This window comes from Pholcus phalangioides, unplaced genomic scaffold (genome assembly GCF_987345545.1).
Source record: "Pholcus phalangioides strain wild (caught in Gottingen) unplaced genomic scaffold, Ppha-v1.0 ptg000017l_1, whole genome shotgun sequence".
NCBI lineage: Eukaryota > Metazoa > Arthropoda > Arachnida > Araneae > Pholcidae > Pholcus > Pholcus phalangioides.
Window position 1 is genome coordinate 3960966 of NW_028301610.1, and position 23700 is coordinate 3984665.

Below are 23700 nucleotides of genomic sequence, written 5' to 3' on the forward strand. Positions count from 1 at the left end.
ATGCTACCGCAATATTTGCACATGTGGAAACTAACAAAAGCCCCGTTCACGTCATGAAATAAAACTTGTGATAAATTTCATGAATTTCAGCGGGCTCGGCGTGATTTGTTATTTTGGACCCGTTAAGGGTCGAATTTGGAGAAAATCCCCTTTCGGTGAGTTTTTACAAAAAAAAAAATCATAGAATAATACTTCTGCCCAAATTTCGATGAATATAGATAAGCGGTTTTGGCTCGGCGTGATTTCTCTAATGTTTGAACTCTTTTGACCACCCTTAGGGCGTCGAAAAATTCCTTATTTTGTCTTTACGTCATTAAAAAAACTTTACCAACTTTGATATTTATAGCTTCGGCTCGGCGATGATAAATTAGCCGGAAAAAATTATATATACACACACGAGGTGTTCTGTTAATGGACCGACAAACCGAGAGGGTTGTTAGTAGGCATCAAGAACAAAAATTGCAATGGAGCATGGTGTCTCAAACCACGTTGAGAGAGTGAAAACGCATGCAGGTTCGGAGGAGGTGAAAGGTGGATGTCAGTTGATCGCTGAAACAGAGTTCGAACCTCACCGGCGTCACAGTGGTGGTCGGCTGAAGTTGGTTTTCTGTGGTTCCCACAGAAAGGGGCGCGCGAATGCGAGCCGATCTCCCCGTTAAAGTGTCTCGCAACAGACCTACAACGTTACAAATATTAAATTATTACACTTCACTCACAATTTGAAGTATACATGGCAGCACTGAAATAACACACAACACTAGCTACACACTCACTGTTAAGTGCACTCACTTTGTTCCAGACTGCTACAAAGCTGGGCTGGAAGAGATCTTGGCAACGGGGTAAGTCCGGTGGCAGAGTTCATTCATTCAGTTGATCGCTGAATGCGTTCGGGGTTCGCTCACCACATCTGACGTCACCTTAAATCACTCGTTTATGCGACGCTTGTGGACATACCGGAGGATCTCGTAGCTTTACCTTTGACGCTGAGGGGCATTGTCCTCCCCAATGCCCCGTATCTCCACCCATGGTTTGAATTGATATCTTTACAAAAAAATTCCGAGAAAATTCATAAGTTCACTTTAATTCCCATAATCCCAGGATTGTGAAAATCCTAGAAAATTTAATCTTGAAGCATGTGTAATTGCGATTTGAACACAAACCTTCATCAAAAAGGTTAGTGTTCTGACGACTCCAGCTGCTAGGAAATTCTACAGTGCATTTTCCCTTCATGAATTGAGTTTTTAATTTTTTTCCAAGTTATTATACCGGGTGATCATAAAATAACGTGAGGTGTGCACATCCTTCTAGCCAGTTATGAATTGAAAGCAACGAAACGAGAGAGAAAGAAATTGGGTGCACGTGCGCAGTCGAACACGGGGGCCACAATCGTGAAAAATTTCAGTCAGCTTGAAACCAAAACCACATCTCTTGGCAAAATTTGCTACTACTTTGAAATGAAGTATTTTAGTGCAAATTTACTGTTTCTGTGATAAAATAAGGAGCAAATTATTCATTTATACTGCCAACCGTTTTTTAACTGGCCACTTTCAAAGTAGGCAATCATCTTTAGACACGCTGTACATTTTCTCAAACAAATATCTTTATGGGAGAATTCAGTAAATCATCTTTGTTGATGCTGCATTTTCTCTGAATAACAGAATGTGTCGATGGTAAACTAGAAAATAGATAGCATCTAATAACATAGTAATCCTCTCATGACATAACACAATTGTTCGATGTTGTTCACTTCTGTCTGCAAAAGATTGTGCCTCTAGGTAAAATGAAATTTTGGTACTAATGCAGTACCAAGGATTTGTTCTATCACACAGCAGACTGTTTTTATTATACCTCTGAGAGTAACAATGACGAAAAAATGGTGACTAGCCGTAAGCAGACAAATAAGTATGACCCATTAGAAATCTCACCTCTAAACGTATTCAAAAGTCCTCAAAAACTGCTCTAGTAGAAATATAAAAAATATTTCTCATCATCAACCATTTACAATCATTTAAAACATTGAATTAAGCAAAAATATACCGGCACAAAATTTGAAGAAATCAATGATTTATTAATATTTTGTGATATCTCTACTATAACATAGTTTTTGGGGACTTTTGAAAACTTTAAGACGCAGAGGCTCCTAAATTTTTTTTTTCTCTCAAATTCGAAATACAAGGCAAACAAGTGTCTGATTTGATTTATTCTAAACACTGGAACATTTATTTCTGTGAAATACGGGTCGTATGGCGACTCTATTTTAATCATTGTACATAAATTCCATAAAAGACCTAGTTGAAGATAATGTTTTATAAAAGATCGGCAGGGAGAAAAATGCACGACTACAAAATGGTACTACGGTGATCTCGCTTTTAACGTTCCCACTGAAAACGTTTCTCTGCTCAGTGCTACTTATTTTCATGGTCCTAGCTTCAAGGTCGTAGCGGGCCCCCCTCCCCAAAATATGAGAAAATTACCAAAAAAAGGGAAAATGATGGCCAAATTCATTTTTCTATTACTTTGGTTCCCTCTCTCCCCCCCCCCCCCCAGAAATGAAAGTGGTCGTCCTCCGAAAGAAATTTCAGGCTACGGGCCTGCCTAGCTTCAACTGTTACTAGATTCGAATTCTGAGAAAGGAGGACGTATGCACGCGCACCCTTAGCGACGTCCCTTTTCCTAATTTTCACAATAAAAGTCGCCACTATTTTAGCCAGTAAAAAAAGCCTCAACAATAATTTTTCGCAACAAAAAACAACCCCTAAAAAGAGCAAAAAAACAAAAATGCTGGGAATTTCGACGGAAAAAAATTGGTTAATGGGAAAAAATCTCAGAACCTGTCATGAAGAGATACATGTTTCAACGTTGAAAAAAAAAATTAAAAATAATTCCGGAAAAACCTGAAAAGGACGAGAAAAAGCGAATTTTCACAGAAACGTGGGAGCACGATTGAAGTGACATCAAAAGAAGAACGCCTGCTAACCTTAACTAATTAACCTATTACCCGTTTGGGGCCATTCAAGTGTTACGTAAGCAAATTTTTAGCCCCTAATGTTTAGTAAGATGGCATTAAAAAAATTCCATATCTTCAAAAAGGGTGGTTGATGACGTAAGCATTATCCAAACCCCCCCCCCTCCTTCCCCCTTGTCATCAAAAGTCAGCAAATCGGAAACCCCCTCCCCCCATCGAAGCTGGCGTAATTCTTGAACGGCTCCTTTTTTTGAAGCGTTTTCTCTCACATTTTTTCTGTTTCCTTAAAAACGTTATAAGCGGCATACACTGTAGTTAGAATACCTTCATAAAGATGGCGGCACAAACCCCCCCCGAAACACCGAGTTTATAAAACCAATCTGTCAATTTTATTCTTTTTCATACGAACTAAACAGAAAATACTGTCATTAAAATTTTGTCAAATTCAAATTTCCAAAAAAGAAATATTTTTTCCTAAATATTCCCCAACAAAAAAAGATAAATTATAAATTTGTTCAGAAGTTTGAAAAGTTCTTACAGCTCGATATCATCACTAGATGGCGTCAACAGCTTAGCGCTCTTATTCTCTTCTTTATTTTGTAATGATAAGTTCTTACTTAGAGTGACCATACTTTCCGTATTTTCCGGAACAGATCCGGTTTAATCTATTTTTTTGGCTGTCCCGACTATTTTGCAAAAATGTCCCGTTTTTCACATATTTTCAACGAAGCCAAATTGTCCTTTATTCATCAAATCCACTAATAAAATTATCTTCCTAACTTATAGTTGTATTACTACAATTACGATTACAACTAAGAATATTTTCATCTCACATATTTGTTATATATATATTTTTTTTATTTAAGTATAACTTGATGTGGCGCTTCATTTCCCTCGATTGGTGATTTTTCTGTGATTTTTGCATGATTTGGCAACTTCGCTTACTTTCTGTCATCATTTTTTGCGATAATTGGCAATGTCCCGTAATTTGCCCTATTTCAAGTATTTTTCTCCAGCAAATATGGTCAGCCTGGATATTCGTGCAATAACATTGATTTCAACTTTTTATTTATATCTTCGGAAGCACGAAAATAAAAATTAATGACTTACTACACTATTTATTGTCTTATAATATCCAACTGCATCAATCCATATAGTTTAGGGTGTTTTGAAATTAATTTCGGGCCCATGAATCACATTTAAGAAATTCCACAGCTTTAAACAAGCATTGTTTAAGCAAAAACAGGCAGTTCGATAACTTGAACTTCAAGAAAATTTTCGTTATATCTAGCACCCATCGAAAAGAAAAAAATCATTTCTACGTTTCTTTAATCTAGATTTGGGTCTTTCATGAGTCGCGCATGAAGTCACCATATTGGTTACCTTATCTACGGTTTATGTCCCTCATAGAAAGGTGATCACGTGATCCAAAAAGCCTAATTGACTACATTTCCTGTTTCTTTTTCGGTGATATATGGTCAATGAGTGCAATGCCCGCATTTAGGATCTCATTTACTGTATTTTTCGCGACAAGATATGGCTATGCTGGAATCGACGCGAATTCCGGATGCTTCGCATTTTCCTGCATGTGTCCCGATGAAATATCGTCATTTGGTGAATGAAGCTTCTTAAATATTATGATATTTTCCTTCTTCATCGAAAAATTTGAGGGATACGTAGGCTGACCATACGTGCCGTATTTACCTCGATGTAATCCCGGTTTTCTCTTTTTCTGGCTGTCCCGACCTTTTTACAAAAATGTCCCGGTTTTGCGCGTATTTTCAACGACGCCAACTAGACTTTTTATTCTGTATTTTATATTTATCAAATCGATGAATAAAATTAACTTTCCACCTCAGAAGTTATATTACTACAATTACGATAACAAGTAAGAGTATTCATCTCACATATTTGTCATGTTTTTTATTTCATTTACTGCAATTTGAAGTGGCTCTTCATTTCTCGCGATTGGTGACTTTCCTTGTGCTTTTAGCATGAGTTGGAAACTTTTCTTACTTTTGTCATCATTTTGGCGATAATTGGCAATGTCCCTTATTTTGAAGCCCAATTTCCAGTATTTTTCTCCAGCAAATATGGTCAGCTTATTCTTATATATCTATTGCTTTTCCATCCAATCATTGCACTTGAGTGCATTGATAAAAAATTGTCCGAATTAATACAGTCTTTGCTGTGGAAAACGTATTCTGTGTCATTTCTTCGTTGACTGGCAGATGTAACCATATCTGAAAATAAACAAAACGAAGGCCTTTGATTCGCTGAAATCAATGAATCAGAATACAGTATTTCCATATTAAGTACAACATACAGTGCGATTAACAGTCTGAGTAGAAACTTGCAGGGCAGATACGTAACATCAAAAATATTCACATTTAACAAGGTGTCATTTAGGGGAGCAAAATTTCTTGTCACCGTAAAACGACTCCTTATAGATGGCTGAAAAGTCATCAATTTTAAATCAATTTTCTAAAAATAACTTTCGTATCACAAGTACCTCTTCATTGTGAAAATTTTCAGTTGCCAATGAAATGACGTAAGCATTTAAATAAGCATACGTTGCTATATTTATATCGCAACAACATATAGCGCCATTTACACTGACCAAGGAATAATAAGGTTCTTTAAAACGGGGTTTCTCGAAGCGTGCGTCGCGGCTCCAAGGAGGTTTTTGTCGGGGCGTAACGCTGAGCTAGCGATATTGATGCGTGTGAATCTTCGTGTTTTAAAGTGGATGTTTTATGAATGCACAATATCAATTAAACCATTCTAGGTAGTCGCGGATAAACGATGAGTAAGGGGGAACGCGGGTCACGAAAGTTTGAGAGCCACTGCTTTAAAAGATCGTTTTCTCATTTTTAATGTTTATTGACTTATATTGATTGCTGCTGAACTCTCCCCACACACGTGCGTGAAGTGATATAGAGTCTAGTACAGCTCGAAATCGGGCAGAACCTTAGTTGTTGAGTGTAGGAAAAATTTATTCGAAAGAAGCAAAAGGGAAGGGGGGGGGGTCACCTAAATAAATCTTTATAGGTGCTTTGTTATGTTTTTGATATGTCATAGATCGTCTTCGCCGTCGTTGGGAACGGACGTGCTATTATCGCGCTCCGCTCACCGACACGCCAGTGCGCCATTTTGTGTCTTTCTTTGTGTTTTTCTTCGTTCTCGTGAGTTTTACTTAGCGTGTTGTTTATTGTTGGGTCATATTCTGCGGTGATTTTCTTTTTTTTTAGCGCACGTTGGATTGTGAGATAAGTGGTTTTTTTTTTTTTATTGCTCTCATTTTTTTTTTAAATTTTCGTTGTGTTTTTTCGATCGACTTATATTTATTTTTCTCGTTCGCATTTCATTTTCGTTGTTTTTCGCCAGGTTCGCTCGCTTCTTTGATATAAGTTCGTAGGTTTTTGGACGTTAGTGTTAGCAAACAGTGTATACTTTTTCCCGGGTACTCTCAATAACGTTGTTTTCCTTCCATTTGGGCCTATTGTTGTAGTGTTAGTGTTTTGAGATAGTTAGCTAATTCTAATAAGTATAAATTGTACTTCGTAGCTTAATACTTTTTTTTAGAGGGTGTTGTATTCTTTATATACATATTTATTTTATTCTTCGTGATTTAGTGCTGAGCATTCTACTTTACGTAATTTTTTCGTATAGTCTCTTACGTATATTTTGCATAGTAATGTATTTTACATTATTTTAATTTCCAGTTAACGTTTCTCATTTTCGTATTGTTAAGTATTATTATTATTATCTAGCTTTAGCAATAGTGTTAGTATGCCTCGACCTCGACTAGTGTTGTGTAGAGCTTGCGACGGGAGGTTTCCCTGGCCTAGGGGTATAGTAGCTGATAGTTTCAATTGTAAAGGGTGCTTGGATAGAAAAAGGCTGGAACTCGAGGTCGAAGCTTTACGGGAAAAAGTTAGGGTGCTAGAGGGCCCGGTTATAACGGACCCTCTGGTCGTCGAGCCACCTGTTGATGAAGAAGCAATCTCCACGAACAACGACATTTTAGAGGGCGAATGGGTGGTCGTGGATGAGGTAGAGGGGGATAGTGATAGGGGTTTAATCATCGGCGATTCTATGGTTAGGGAACTTGGGAACCGAGTGTGTAGGGATTTTCGGGGTTTCGAGCGCTGTTGTCTTCCTGGGGGGAAGATTGGCAACGTTCGAGACGTTTTTCATCGCCGAAAGTTGCCCTTGCGGGTGATTCTGTGGGTGGGAACAAATCAGGTAGGAGCGAATATTAGTGAGTCTCTGTCAGAATACCGGGATTTACTATTATCCGCTAGGGAGGGGGGTTCAGATGTGGCAGTGATTCCAGTGCTGCCAAGGGGTAGTAGGGGATATAGGAGTAGGATCCACCAATTCAATATAGGCCTGAAGGACATTTGCTCCTCACTTGGGGTCACGTTCTTGGAGCTTCCCGCATTTACCGATAGGTGGCTTCGTTCGGATGGGATCCATCTAAATAAGAGAGGGGTCTGGGAGGTTTACGATAGTCTTAGGTCAGGTTTTTTACTCCCAGACCACGTAGTCGGGAATGCGGGTTAGTTAATGATAATCACAACAGTACTGACGGGGAATTACCCACCTCTGACTTGGATGGCTTCTCGATTGACAACAAACCACCGGGCAAATTAAAATGTGTGTTAATAAATGCCAGGAGCTTGGGTAACAAGAAAGATTTTTTAGAAACTATGATAGTTGTGGAGGACTTGGATCTTATAGCCATTACAGAATCTTGGGCAAACGATGGGGATGAATCTTTCTTACACATCTCCGGATACGATACTTTTTTGAGAAATAGATCTGATAGGAAAGGGGGTGGAGTGTTGATATACGTGAAATCATGTTTGAAGGCTAGAGAGTGTAACGTGCAGAGAAGTGATATTGAAACCATATGGGTTGAACTTGAGAACAAAAGACGTCATAAGCTTATTGTTGGGGTTTGTTACAATCCACCGAATAGGGATCAAAACTATATCGCCAAAATGCATGATGAAATTTCCTACATGTGTAAGCGAAAGAGGGTTCTCATACTAGGGGATTTCAATTACCCGGGTATTGATTGGGAGAACCTTTCATCTGGAAATCAGTATGAAAGAGACTTTCTTAAGTTGGTGCTCGAAAATTTTTTGTATCAGCATGTATCAGAAGCCACTAGGGGTACTGCTATTTTGGATTTAGTTCTTACTAGTTCTGAGGATCTAGTTGAACATGTTTCGGTGGGGGAAGAGTTTTCTTCCAGTGATCATCGTATTGTCAGATTTCTCTGTAACTTTTCCTCGGGTAAGGTTGATAACAAAAGACTGGTTCCTTGTTTTCGGAGAACTAACTTTGATGTTTTGCGAAGAAGGTTAGCGGAAGTTTTCAAAGACCGGTTGGAATCAGTAGGGGTGGTAAGTCAATGGGAAGAATTTAGTACGAAGCTGTCCTCTGTTTTGCACGACGTCATACCCTTTGTTCGAAAAAAGCGTGTTTGTACATCACACCCTCTATGGTTCACGGATAGCGTGCGGAACCTTTATCTTGAAAAGAAAAGAGCATTCAGAGAGTATAAAAGTGGACGAGGTGACCTATCATTGTTTACTGATAAAAGAAGACTGTTGAAGAAAGCGATAAGGGATAGTAAAAAGCAAGTTGAATCTAGGTTGGCAGATAACATTGGCTCTGACCCAAAATCATTTTTTCGATACGTCAATAATGGATGTAAGGGGACAGTTCGTCCCCTCTCGATAGGAGGCTCAAAAGTAGAGAGCAATGTAGGCATGTGTAGTGCTTTCAATGACTTTTTCGCGTCGGTTTTTAATGGAGATAATGATATTCGATATACGGGTGTTGCATGGGGTAATAAAACGCTCAACGATATTCAAGTGGAAGACGTGGAGGTCCTAAATCTCCTAAGAAATGTATGTGCAAGCAAAGCACCAGGACCAGATGATATCTATCCCAGGGTTCTCAGGGAAGGTGCTAATGAATTGTTGGGGCCAGTCGCACAGATATACAGGAGTAGTGTTGCTGAGGGTATCGTCCCGAGAGATTGGAAACTGGCTAACGTTGTTCCGATATTTAAGAAGGGTAGTAGAGAAGTGGTGTCTAATTATCGTCCAGTGAGTTTGACGAGCTCCCTCTCGAAAATTTTGGAAATTATCATCAAAAGGCAGTTTGTGAAGTGGATAGACGAGAATAATGTATTGTCGGATAATCAGCATGGGTTCAGGAAGGGGAAGTCATGTGTAACTAACCTCCTTTGCTTCTATGATTACGTGACTAAGGCTTTGGGTAAGAGCAAAAATGTCGACGTTGTTTACCTTGATTTCCAGAAGGCATTCGATCGGGTCCAACATGGCAAACTCTTGAAGCGTTTACACGAGATTGGAATAGGGGGCAACTTGCTGAATTGGATAGAATCGTGGTTAAGAGATAGGTCGCAACGAGTTATGGTGAACGGGGAATTCTCTGGTTGGACAGACGTCACAAGTGGAGTTCCTCAGGGAAGTGTCCTTGGCCCCATACTTTTTTCACTTTTTATCGATAAACTCGATCAGGGTATCGATGGAATTACTAGCAAATTCGCAGATGATGTGAAGCTAATGGGGGTAATCGGAAATGAAAGCGATAGGGAGTTGCTCCAGACCAACTTAAACAAGATTGCAGCATGGGCAAATGAATGGAGCATGACGTTTAGCGTAGATAAGTGCATGGTCGCTCATTTTGGTTCGAACAACCCACGGTTCTCTTACGAGTTGAATGGTGTCACTATCCCGGATGCAACTAGAGTCACCGATTTGGGAATTCTCATTGACGAGCGACTTAAGTTTTCTGAACATTGTTCAGCGGTTGTCAAAAAAACGAATAGAATGCTTGGTCTCATTTTCAAAAAGGTCTCTTCGCGTTCTCCTAAAGTCATTCTTCCGCTTTTTCGAGGCTTAGTTCGTCCTGGACTGGAGTATGCTGTAAGGTTTTGGAGACCATACCTACAGAGGGACATAGACTTGGTTGAAGGGGTGCAGAGAAGAGCTACGCGTGTCCTTATTGGCACACAGGGCTTGAGTTATGAAGAAAGACTTCATTTTTTGAATATGTTTACATTGGATGAACGCAGGTGTCGAGGAGATATGATCGAAGTGTTCAAAATTTTCAATGGGATGGATAGGATGGACCATGAACTTTTAGTACACCGCCAATCGACTGCTTTTACAAGGGGACACCAGTATCGATTGGTGAGGGACAATGCAAGGTTATGGTGTCGCAGGGAATTTTTCTCCAATAGGGTTGTTAATAAATGGAATAGCTTACCCCCGGAGGTAGTAAATTGTAACACAATTGACACGTTTAAAAAGAAATACGATAAACATGTTGGGGTAAATCGAGAAGCTATCCATTCTTAGAATAAGACAACCATAAGTATTCTTTATGGGCATTGTATAATATTTTATAATGTGTATATATTGTTTGTTATTTGTGTTAATTGCATTTTTAATTGGGTTGCTGTATTTTTGAAACATATGACAACCATATTTTTATGGGCATCTTTTTATCAGCCACCTCGTTGGGCATTTTGCCTGTTGTGGCGTTGTATTTGTATTTGTATTTGTATTTGTATTTTTACTAATAATGTATTTTGTTAATTATCTCATAGGTGGATTAATGCCGGCTTTGCCACCAACGGGCTATTCAAATTCTGCCAACCTTCTCCTGTTCTAATTACCACCAATTCCCATAATTTTCCGCTGTGAACTTACCACCCTGGGTTATTGCCTACTTAGCCCCACCACTGTAAATACGGCTTTCCCCATCACCGAAAATTTCACTAGACAAAATTTTATATACTTGTTATTCCGTAATTCATTTATTGTAGATTTGGTTATTTCTTTAAGTGTGGGATGCCTGACGGTATTCAAAAATAAGAATACGAAGAGAAAAACGTCTCAATTGGTCAAAATGCGATGTCACAGTTTACGAGGATGAAAAGGTCGCATTCCAAACTTCTTGAGACGTTTCTCAAGTAGTATAGTCGTCACACTAAGAGCTGTTGTGTATGACGCGATTCTTAGGAATAATAACTATCATTGTGTTTTTTATGTCAAAGAAAACTCGCAAGCACGCCCTTCTCGTTGAAGTTTTGACGTTTGACTGCGTTCTTTCAACACTCGACCGGAATTAGCATACGGGCGGCCAAGTTGAAGTAAATAAAGTGAAAGATCTTGCACATTATTAGAACAAATGGATAAATTCGTTGCATACGAATAAATATAAAAAATGACTAATTCGACCAAGTTCAAAATTGCCGTCATTGGCAGCAAGAAAGTCGGCAAAACAGGTAAATTACTTTATTATAATCATTTATGGAACATTGGTGATTAAACGGTTAATTTTATAGTTATTCTCAACTAGCAACCGTCCATAATGCGCGCCGCCTTTGATGTTACAAAAACAATATATTATATGTACCTCCATATTTTGATTTTGAATTTAAAAAAAATTATAACGAAGACAATGAGATGAACTGTCTGGAAAAAAAGGATTCTAGAATTGTTTTAATGAATACAAACAGGATGTTGAACTCGAATGTATTGATACCGATGAATGCGAATAAAGTTCACTCGCGCAGAAAATTATCTGCAAACTGTTCTTGTATGTGTGTATAATGGAGTTGAGAGCCCTTGACTATTCAATACCTGTAATTGCGAAAACGTGGGCGTGTACTGGCTTGTCGAGAAAGAAGACAAGCGTAATGTGATTTTCTTGGCGATAATCCACAGCACGGGATTATCAACTGATTACAAGTACTTACTGAAGTTTGTTTATTTGTGCGTCCCGCATCGAGCTTTGAACAGTCAGCTACTTCACAGTTAACTCTTATCTTATTGAACACTTCATTAAGACATCACGTATTATCAGCAATTTTTAGGATTAGTAGAACTCGTTTGGATAATAACAGTCTTGATTTTGTTCGCGCATTTGCACTTATTAAAGATAAATTACGGAAAGTAGTTGTACATATTTGGCAAATTTAAATGCATGGTTACCTTTTCTAAATTGCAGAAATTATACACAAGTGTAATGTGTATAGTTGATCGGAACGGTGATACAGTTGTTTGGAATAAAACGGATTAATGGTTAATGAGATAATTAACGATGTAGTAATATACAGGGTGATTTTGAACTTATGGCATGGTGATAGAGCACACTAAAACAAACATGTTTTTCGTAACCAATGTATGGGTGCTAGTATGAGTAACACATTTAGAATATCGTCCTATTTAGACACTATTGAATCAGATTGTTATTAGGTGAAAACAACGCAAGAACTGCAACGAATTCCTCGTAGTTAATAATTAACAAAGTGTTATTTGCGACAGTGACGGCTCGTGGTTCGAATGTTCTGGTGGGGGGAACAAAAATCAAAATTTTATTTCCAGATACCCGTAGTCAATTTTCACAAATATGATTATTTTTAATTTATTCTAATTAATTAGATAATTTGAATTGAAATTTTATTTTCAATACGTGTGTCCAAATAAAAAAAAATTACGTTCAACTTGGCAGAATAGAAGTAAGCAGTCTCAGTACAGTATCCCAACAACGCGGGGTCGGAGATGCTTTCCCGATACGGTAGCGTACACAGAAAACACACCACGTAAGTGAATATGCGTTTCAGTAATAAATGTACATTTGAAAATAACATAGGTCAAACAAGGGGTTCAAAGTTTTGTCTCCCACGAGTTGTAATGCGGGTCTCACATATTCGGCTCATGAAATTGCGAACAGCATTCTGGAAAGTTCCGGGCATGTCTGGACTTTCCTGCAATGCGTGCAGTTTTTTATCGAGGAAATAATTTGAATACAGTCGAATTCCGTTATAACGAACTCTAAGAGACCGAAGAAATCACTTCGTCATAACGAAATTTCGTTGAAAAAAATTCGTTGTAGCAGAATTTGATTCTAAGGAAAAAAATACTTACTTACGTTCTAAATAATAGAAAGAATGAAGTTGAATTATAAACACAAAGCAACTCAAATCAATTAAGCATTGAAGTTTTTTGCATAAGTTTTACTTAATTACATTTTAAAGGCAAATAATCTGTGATTTTTTTTTTTTGCACAAGTACTGCGGACGCCGAGGGAACAACAAATTCCTCTAAAGTATACGCGCAAACAAATGGTCCGGAAGTTTCTCTTGATGTGATAAATATCGTTTTAGAGTTCCAAACTAGCTAATGCTTCAGATACTGTAGATACCGAAGCATACTCTAGTGAAAGCTCTACTTCGTCACTGCTGTCCGCACGGGATTGTTCATTGTTTTCTTGTATCATACGAACGATATTGTTGTCCATTAACGGTTCCGAAGTGAAGACGTCACCGCCGGAAAATTCACCGGTAGGAAAATTCACGGACAACAGTTCGATGCGAGTCAGAAAGCGAGGGAGTGATTGAGTGAGCGAGCGAGCTACTGAGTGAAGGAGTGAGTGAGCTACTGAGTGGATGAGTGATCTAGTGAGTAAGTGAATGAATGATCTAGTGAGTAAGTAAGTGAATGAATGATCTAGTGAGTAAGTGAGTGAGTGAATGATATAGTGAGTAAGTGAGTGAGTGAATGATCTAGTGAGTGAGTGATCTAGTGAGTAAATGAGTGAATGATCTAGTAAGTGAGTGAATGATCTAGTGAATGAGTAAGTGAGTGAGTGAATGAGTGAATGAATGATCTAGTGAGTAAGTGAATGAGTGAATGAATGATCTAGTGAGTAAGTGAATGAATGATCTAGTGAGTAAGTGAATGAATGATCTAGTGAGTAAGTGAATGAATGATCTAGTGAGTGAGTGAATGATCTAGTGAGTGAGTGAATGCGTGATGAGTAATCTAGTGAGTAAGTGAGTGAATGATCTAGTGAGTGAGTGAGTGCGTGAATGATGAATGAGTGAGTGAATGATCTAGTGAGTGAGTGCGTGAATGATGAATGAGTGAGTGAATGATCTAGTGAGTGAGTAAATGATCTAGTGAGTGAGTGAATGATCTAATGAGTGAATGAATGATCTAGTGAGTAAGTGAGTGAATGATCTAGTGAGTGAGTGAGTGCGTGAATGATGAATGAATGAGTAAGTGAGTGAGTGAATGATCTAGTGAGTGAGTGAATGCGTGAATGAATGATCTAGTGAGTGAGTGAATGAATGAATGATCTAGTGAATGAATGATCTAGTGAGTGAATGATCTAGTGAATGAATGATCTAGTGAGTGAATGAGTGAATGAATGATCTAGTGAATGAATGATCTAGTGAGTGAATGAGTGAATGAATGATCTAGTGAGTGAGTGAGTGAATGAGTGAATGAATGATCTAGTGAGTGAATGAGTGAATGAATGATCTAGTGAATGAATGATCTAGTGAGTGAATGAGTGAATGAATGATCTAGTGAGTGAATGAGTGAATGAATGATCTAGTGAGTGAATGAGTGAATGAATGATCTAGTGAGTGAATGAGTGATCTAGTGAGTGAATGAATGATCTAGTGACTGAATGAGTGAATGAATGATCTAGTGACTGAATGAGTGAATGAATGATCTGGTGAGTGAGTGAATGAATGATTGAATGAGTGAATGAATGATCTAGTGAGTGAGTTAATGATCTAGTGAATGAATGAGTGAGTGAATGGGTGAATGAGTGAATGAATGATCTAGTGAGTGAGTGAATGAGTGATCTAGTGAGTGAGTGAATGAATGATCTAGTAAGTGAATGGGTGAATGAATGATCTAGTGAGTGAGTGAATGAATGATCTAGTGAGTGAGTGAATGAATGATCTAGTAAGTGAATGAGTGAGTGAATGGGTGAATGAATGATCTAGTGAGTAAGTGAGTGATCTAGTGAGTGAGTGAATGGGTGAATGAATGATCTAGTGAGTGAGTGAGTGAATGATCTAGTGAGTGAGTGAATGGGTGAATGAATGATCTAGTGAGTAAGTGAGTGATCTAGTGAGTGAGTGAATGGGTGAATGAATGATCTAGTGAGTGAGTGAGTGAATGATCTAGTGAGTGAGTGAATGGGTGAATGAATGATCTAGTGAGTGAGTGAGTGAATGATGTAGTGAGTGAGTGAATGGGTGAATGAATGATCTAGTGAGTGAGTGAGTGAATGATCTAGTGAGTGAGTGAGTGAATGAGTGATCTAGTGAGTGAATGAGTGATCTAGTGAGTGAATGAGTGATCTAGTGAGTGAATGAGTGATCTAGTGAGTGAATGAGTGATCTAGTGAGTAAGTGAATGATCTAGTGAGTGAGGGAATGAATGATCTAGTGAGTGAATGGGTGAATGAATGAGTGAATGAATGATTTAGTGAGTGAATGAGTGAATGAATGATTTAGTGAGTGAATGAGTGAATGAATGATTTAGTGAGTGAATGAGTGAATGAATGATTTAGTGAGTGAATGAGTGAATGAATGATTTAGTGAATGAATGATTTAGTGAGTGAATGAGTGAGTGAATGGGTGAATGAATGATCTAGTGAGTGAGTGAGTGATCTAGTGAGTGAATGAGTGATCTAGTGAGTGAGTGAGTGATCTAGTGAGTGAATGAGTGATCTAGTGAGTGAGTGAGTGATCTAGTGAGTGAGGGAATGAATGATCTAGTGAGTGAGGGAATGAATGATCTAGTGAGTGAGGGAATGAATGATCTAGTGAGTGAATGAGTGAGTGAATGGGTGAGTGAGTGAATGGGTGAATGAATGATCTAGTGAGTGAGGGAATGAATGATCTAGTGAGTGAATGAATGAGTGAATGGGTGAGTGAATGAGTGAGTGAATGGGTGAATGAATGATCTAGTGAGTGAATGGGTGAATGAATGATCTAGTGAGTGAATGGGTGAATGAATGATCTAGTGAGTGAATGGGTGAATGAATGATCTAGTGAGTGAATGAGTGATCTAGTGAGTAAGTGAGTGATCTACTGAGTGAATGATCTAGTGAGTGAGGGAATGAATGATCTAGTGAGTGAATGATCTAGTAAGTGTGTGAATGAGTGAGTGAATGATCTAGTGAGTGACCCAGTGAGTAAGTGACCTTGTGAGTGTACCTAAAGATATGGTGGAAAGTTTTAACACAATGAATTAAAAATTAACAATATTAGAAGAAATTTAGATGATACTCAAGAAATAACAAATATTGCTGTTGCACTACAGAATATATTCAATAATTCCATTAACTCTATGTTTTACTCAGAATCTTCTGAAACGAAACGCTAAAAGGAATAATAACAGAGAATTAAAAGATAATAAAGTAAGTGGATACGCGATGTATATTAACCCCCTAAAATGTCCAAAATCATCTCCTGTTATCACTTTGATGTAAAACATTTGTATAAAAACATTGTTGATCATCAGTAAACGATGGATTATTTTTTCCTATACTACTTGAGCACCTCATGATCCCCATGGATGATGAATTTTCAGAAATCCCGTGTCTTTTAGTGCGCATCTACATCTATATACTGTATATAAAATAACATGTGACCTGACTGATTCAGCTATAAATATTAAATTTTGTGAATAGTTTTGTTTCACGACGTGGAGACTGACTAAGAAAGGTTTTTCCATATTCGACTCCTAAGGGGGGTTCAATAATGGAGGCGCTCATACGTTGGGATCACGCCGAGCCGAAACCGCTGAAGCTATAAATATACCATTAGGTCGATATTGTAATACAGACAATATGTTATAGAACAATATCGGATTTTTTAATCATTTGTGATACTACTAGGTTAAAACTATCTAACTAATTCACTCACTTATATACTCACTAGTTCACTCGCTCAATCACTTAATCACTAACTCACTCACATACTCACTAGTTCACTCGCTCAATCACTTAATCACTAACTCACTCACATACTCACTAGTTCACTCGCTCAATCACTTAATCACTAACTCACTCACATACTCACTTGGTCACTCACATACTCACTAGGTCACTCACATACTCACTAGGTCACTCACTCACATACTCAATAGGTCACATACTCACTAGGTCACTCACTCACTCCTCTCTCACTGACTCAGTAACTCAATCGTTCACTCCCTCGCTGACTCGCATCGAACTGTTGTCGGTCAATTGTTAGTCGGTGAATTTTCCTAGCGATGGATTTTCCGGCGGTGAATTTTCCTTTCGGTGAATTGCATGGCGGTTAATTGTTGGTCGGTGAATTTTCGTAGTGGTGAATTTTCCGGACATGGACGTCATCGTCAGAGAAAACAAATCGTCCAGCGTCCATTCGGAACAGACGTTTCTTTTGCGATGTGTTCCCACAAAGGCTGCAAATCGGTGGATGCACTTTCATCAGCTTTATTCGGTGTTTTACTGAATTCTGCTGCGATTAAATTGGCTTTCTTCAATCCATTACAAATGACTTTTTGGGAGATATCCTTCCAGGCTCCAACTATCATATCCATAGCTTACTTGACGTCAGGCCTAACTATGATTTCTTTATTATCAAGCTGGTGAATACATCTCAGCAGTTGCGTACGGTACTTTCCTTTCACCACCTTAATTATGCTTCGGTCAAATGGTTGCAAAACAGACGTGCAGTTAGGAGGTATGTATTCGATGCGAATGCACTCTAATTTTGAAGATGCAATGCGTGCCGTGCAATTGGCGATAAGAAGCGGGGTCTCTTTCTGTTTGTTTTGCTTTATTTTTCCATAAAACTTAACTACCCCCTTATTAAAAATTCTTGTTGTCATCCAAGCCCTTCGACTTGATTTATAATTACAAGGCAGTGATTTTCACGTTCTTCAAGCACCATAACTTTTCTGTTTTTGATTCCGTTCATGTTGCAGCGAAACAAAGCAGTTCAGGGTGGCTCGGAGTTTTTGCCACCAATGCACTTGTCTTTTTTAAATGTCAAAGTTTTGTTAGGTAACAGTTGGAAAAACATTCTCTCTTTGTCTGCGTTGAATACATCGGAAGGATCATATGACTTTATTACTTTCACGCCATGCATCGTTCTTTGAAACGATTCAGCCAGCCGACACTTGCTTGAAAGTTTTCGCATCCAAAAGCACGTGCGAATTCCAAAACCTTTTCTCCTAGGAGTGGATCGGTAACTGGCACATTTCGGGAACGAATGTCCTGAAATCAGGTAAAGACACCCTGCATCCACATCTTGTAAATTCGAAAGTTAGATCTTTTTCCTTAAAAATCCCATAATCTCACTGTTTGAATACTTCAATTTCGTCCGATTTTTTCAAAAGCGTTGAAAGTGTAGGTGGGGAATGGCTCTCTTGTTTTTCGGACACTTGTTTTTGAGTTCGTTATATCGGATTTTTTATTTCGTTATACCAGAATTGCACAATACATTGTTGTTATGTAAATTGATTTGAAGGATTGGAAATGTATTCGTTACAACGAAATTTTCGCTATAACGGTATTTGTTATAACGGGATTCAACTATATATCATGCTGCAGGAAAAAAAACTTCAAAAATGTTAGCCTAAAACAGATTTATCTGTGTAACATTAATTGTATGCGAGTGATATCCCGACGTTTTTTCTACAAAAAAATGAATTTTTTCAATAACCAGAACTTTTATTGACAGATGACACTATAAAGAAATTTTCATCTTTAGCGTCACCTGTCAGCAATAAATGTAACTATCCTGACATCAAATTTTTGTTGTTTAATAAAATCCTGTTTTTCTGTGAAATTTACGTTAACATTTTTGAAATTATTGAATCTTTACTTTCTTTTGTGACATTTTGATCATCTTATGAATATTTGTTCGCAGAAAATTTCCCTTCCGAGTAAATTTTTCGCACATATTTCGAAAAATGTGCTGCCAGCTAACGGTGAAAATATGCAGTCAAGTACCTTATTGAACTGCATACATAATTTCTTTTAATAATTTTGTTTGATGAACTCAAAATTTCCCACAAATGCAAAGAAAATTCCTACGTGGATCAATTTTAGACACTTTTTCCTACGAATATGAGAAATTTCCCACTAGTTCCCATCACTGGGGTGTCTAACCATCACCTCCTAGAGATAGAAGGCCTCTGCACTGTTTGCCATAAACGTCATTCAGACTACCTAGCAAGTTTGCCACATTTTGAAACACAGCATCCTATTTCGTTTCTTCTTATTTTGGCGTAGAATCTTCCTGATTGGCTCACAAACACCGCGTAGTGATTGGATGTGGGGCATAGAAATCGCCAATTTTGAACCCGATCATTTCTTTTCCTCACAACGATGGCACGAGCCGGGAATTTTTTTTTCCCTGAATATTCTGAGGGAAAATGGACTGCTTACTGACGTCACAAGCTAAGTGCGGAGGCCTTCTATCTCTAGGGGGTTCTGGTCTAACGCGCGCCGGGAAGACATAAACCGTGTAGGTAAACCGAAAGAAAAATAAGGGTTTTCTTTCCCTCTCCACTGCTACATCCTTATTTACAGAGTTCTCATGACTATGGGCTACTCCTAGAGTGCCGAAAATATGTGAACTTAACTTGTCGTTTAGTTGAATCTCTTGCTACAAGATCTAAATAATTCTCCTCTGTGTGTGTGTGCGCTCTTGGGGGGGGGGGGGGGCGTGAAGGCTCGCGCCCCAAAGACTTGCCATCTGTGATTTGCAACGCATTTTTACCGATTTAGGGCACTGTTTCAGTTAGCATGATTAAAAATGGCATGTCTACTTTCTATATAGTGAACAAAAAAAAAATAATTTGCACCATTTATAGAAACTTAGTCGCCAATAACCACCATAGGTTCCTAGAATAAATATTGTATTAGAGAAGAATCAATTATAAGCATACCTTGTCGAACAGTGCCCTCTAACGGGCACACAGCGAAAAAAGATAATTGTAACTATCATTACCAATAAGGAATTTCAAGGAATTCTGTGTAAAAATGAAATATATTTTGTTGTTATTATATTTGTTTCACCAGTAAAACACTCTAATTCGACAGCCGATAGAGCCTAAACATGTGCACACAATAGCAACAACACATTTCAACTACAAAAAATTTTAGCTTTTTATATTTTTTCTTTTTCATAATATTTTTTTTTATTTCTTCAGTGAGTTCAGTGTCACCCTATAGCAGAGGTTTTAACGTTTTAGTTCACGTGAAACCCCTCCCCCCCTTTTATCGCTCAGAAACGATTCCATGAAATACGAGAAATCATGAATTCCCCTATTTATAATTGTAGATTTTTAATTAAATTTTAAATCATAGATATTTTTAATGCTACTCTGAAGAAAATAGCTACAACTTTTAATATCATGGAACCTTAGAAAAGCTCTTGAAAGACCCTAGCATTCTCAACGGAAGACAAGTTTGAAACCATATAGGGACCTGTAATTTCGTTCAATTGAGTTATTACAGAATTATATGATTTTAAATTATATCTGAAAAATTCGGCTATATATAATCATGTTTCAAAAGCTAATATCGCAAAAGTCTAGACCAGGCTACTTACTCGGGAGTAATACGAAGTACAGGGCGTCCATAACGTTTGCTTTTTCCCAGGGCTTTGGGGACGTTTGGTAAATCGTGACAATCCAAGAACTGTACCTGACCTTAAAGGCAGCATTTCACGCTACGTGCTGAACATTTCCACGCACACACTTCGGTCAGTTGTGGAACATGCGATCTTGCAATTTCACATGGTATCTGAAAATGATGGCCATCATGTGGAATATGTTTTGTTGCAGTAACAATTGTAAACGTTTGCCTAAATATGTCATTTCTTAGTAAAACGCCCACTGGTCGAGATGAAACTAATTTTTTTCTCCCGAAACAAATTACCATCACTTCATGAAGTCCTCCACAAAATTCCATAATTTTCTGATGGCTGGTTTTTTTTACCTGTAAGCTAATTTAAAATACGGTCTTTTAATTAGACGCCCCGTATGTTGAAGCACCCGAAAGTGCTCGTTGTTTGTGCCCGAACATCAACAAAAATGATTAAGGAAACAGATATTTTCCGGTGAGGTGAACTCGGAAAAAAAAGTCATCTGGGACTAGAATTTAAAATGATTAAGCTGACATAGATATAACGATGACGATTTTTTTTACGTTTCTTTTAATTTTCATTTATTTATGTTTCTCCCTCAGCTATAGTGGTAAGATTTCTGACAAAAAGATTCATCGGAGACTACACTTCAGGTAAAGGTAAGCGGATCGTCTTTGAGAGAATTTGCAATAAAATAATTCAATATGGAGATTTATAAATTGTATACCGTGTTCAAAAAATTAGAATAATACACTGATATATCATATTTTTCAGATTTATTTTACAAGAAGATAGTTACGATGGATGACAGTGTGACGTACGAAATTGAAATACTCGATGTCTCACAAAGGACAGTGAGTATTTACATCTTTGAAATACGAAAAAATCTTGCTCAAAGTGTTAACTTTATTCCTGTTTAGAAGAATGGCCAACCGGAGAGAGTTAAACGATTATTCATTTCTAAGCCATCAGCTTTTCAGTCACAATTTTTCATCGTTATTATCATTTTTATCGCTACTTTTAGGGCCATATTCACCGACATGGTTTAAACTGTAGTCACAATTTTTGGGTAAGAAATCAATATAGACTGGTTAAAAACCTGAATATTAACCAACCCGTGTCGATCTCTTATCAAAAAATTGTGACTATAGTTTAAACTGTCGGTGAATACCGCCCTTATGGACGCGATTTTTTCTTTTTTGGTTATTGATTTTATTCTTTTATTCTGAGTGAATTTCAAAGTTTCCCTCAGACGTTTTATGTTTTGTCTTCAAGGTGAAAAGTTCTGAAGAGTTGTATGAAGAACACATTCAATGGGCTGATGGATTTTTTGTGGTTTACAGTATCATGGAAAGGGAGAGTTTCGAACAGGCTCTTCGCTATGCCCAACACATAAAATCTGTCAGAGGTTCTCTCGGAAGCTGTCCAATACATATAATCGGCAACATGGTTGACCACGAAGGAGATAGTCGACAAGTATCTCTCGATGAAGCACACGAGAGATCGCTAAGGATTGGTTGTAGACTTTCGGAAGTATCCGCAGCAGAAAGCCACGTCGGCATTTCGAGCATATTCCAATCGCTTTTGAATGACATGAGGAATCTCAGATGCCATCGATCCTTACCAAGACACCGCAAGTTGAGTATTGTGGGTGGTGTTTCTCGTGTCTTCGGGAGTATGTTCTCTGGGAAATTCAACAGCACCGCTGCTTGTAACAACGGTGGTGGTAAAACAGATTCCAAAAAAAGGAGAACTTCTTTCTCTTTGTAAAAGCCATAAAGTAAAAAAATGTTTATCAGCTTTCAAACTGTTTAAAATATGTTAATTTTTAAAATTTAACATAATTTTCAATTACTTTAAATTTATTAAAGAAAACGAATCCTATGTGCTGCTCTAAAACATTGAAGTCATTGGTTCTTATCGTTTTAAACTCAAGTTACTCATGTCCATGAATGAACTAACCTAACCTCTTTCACGCTATCGAAACACATGCTTAACATGTTGAAGTTCGACATCTGCCATGCGTTACCACACACACAATACGTATTATTCTAATCTTCTCTAGTGGACAAAACATCAACGATCTATCCTCAATTTACTGTTAGTTTTGCTTTCGGAGAGATCAAATAAATTAAGCGATGTTTCAGCCGAAGAATGTCTAAAAAGTATTGATTTCCAGAAGGTAATAATCTATCTATATATATATATATATATATCTTCCATATATTACGACATCTCCCTTTATAAACGTTGAAAAACCACGACAACGAAGACCTTGTAAGTATTAACACACATAAGGTTGTAAACACAGATATATAAAAGATGAGTCGAATTGTTTTCGCGGTCACCAGACGAAATAAACTGTAAGTAAGTATCCATACAGATTTTGTACAGCGTCTTCGTACCGAAAAAATATTTCCCAATGGCAAAGTACTTCTCGGTTGGCTATGCGTGTATAAGATGCGTTTACACGCGAACCTATTATATAGAATGGCTACCGCGTATGAGTCTTTATTTTATTTTTCATTAATTTTTTTCGTGAAAAGTGTACATTTTGCTATTAGATTTATACTGACCATAAACTTGAAAGCTGAGGCCAAATGTCATTTCTATTTTAGCCTATTCGATTAACCTCCTAACCATATATCATAGGCGTTACGATATATATGATTTACGATGCTACAGAGATGAAAAGTTTTATGAGCTTCGCATCATTGGAAAACTTTCAAGGGATGTGTCGATACTGAAAAAATATTATTGGCTTATATTTACAGCACGGACGAGACGGGTTAAGTGTAGAGAGATATGAAAACGTTAATATATTTCTCCCATATTGCACATTTTAGTTTTTATTTGAGTTGCAAGAAAGTTATAAACTAAAAAATAGATGGTTTAATCGTGATATTTTCATCATCTGGGTCAAACTGAATGCAGAAAAGATGTGATAAAAAAGGAACTTATTAATATTGACGATTATAAGCACAGAAAAGTAAATTACGCTTCTGTACTTCGCATTGGCTGACGTGAGAAATCCACCTCCTCGTGTCAGGTAATGTGTGATTGGCGTGTGTACACTACGGAACTCCAGTTTTCTCTTAGCTGAAGTACACTGTGGTATATTTTACTTTCCACTAAAACAAGCACAGTATGGTACCAGCCAATTTAACCTATTTTTAAAATGTCATACAGCCCAGCGTTGCTGGTACCGTTATAGTGCATGTGC

The 23700-nt window shown here is 37.7% G+C and overlaps 1 protein-coding gene across 1 annotated transcript; it reads left to right on the forward strand.

Moving 5' to 3' along the window:
• Nucleotides 1-11102: 11102 nt before the first annotated feature.
• LOC149072123 (ras-related and estrogen-regulated growth inhibitor-like) lies at nt 11103-22372 on the forward strand. The gene is made up of 4 exons (XM_089246841.1): nt 11103-11306; nt 21080-21136; nt 21252-21331; nt 21753-22372. The coding sequence occupies exons 1-4, from the start codon at nt 11246-11248 to the stop codon at nt 22245-22247; spliced, it is 693 nt and encodes a 230-aa protein (XP_089102967.1). The 5' UTR covers nt 11103-11245; the 3' UTR covers nt 22248-22372.
• The last annotated feature ends 1328 nt before the right edge of the window (nt 22373-23700 follow it).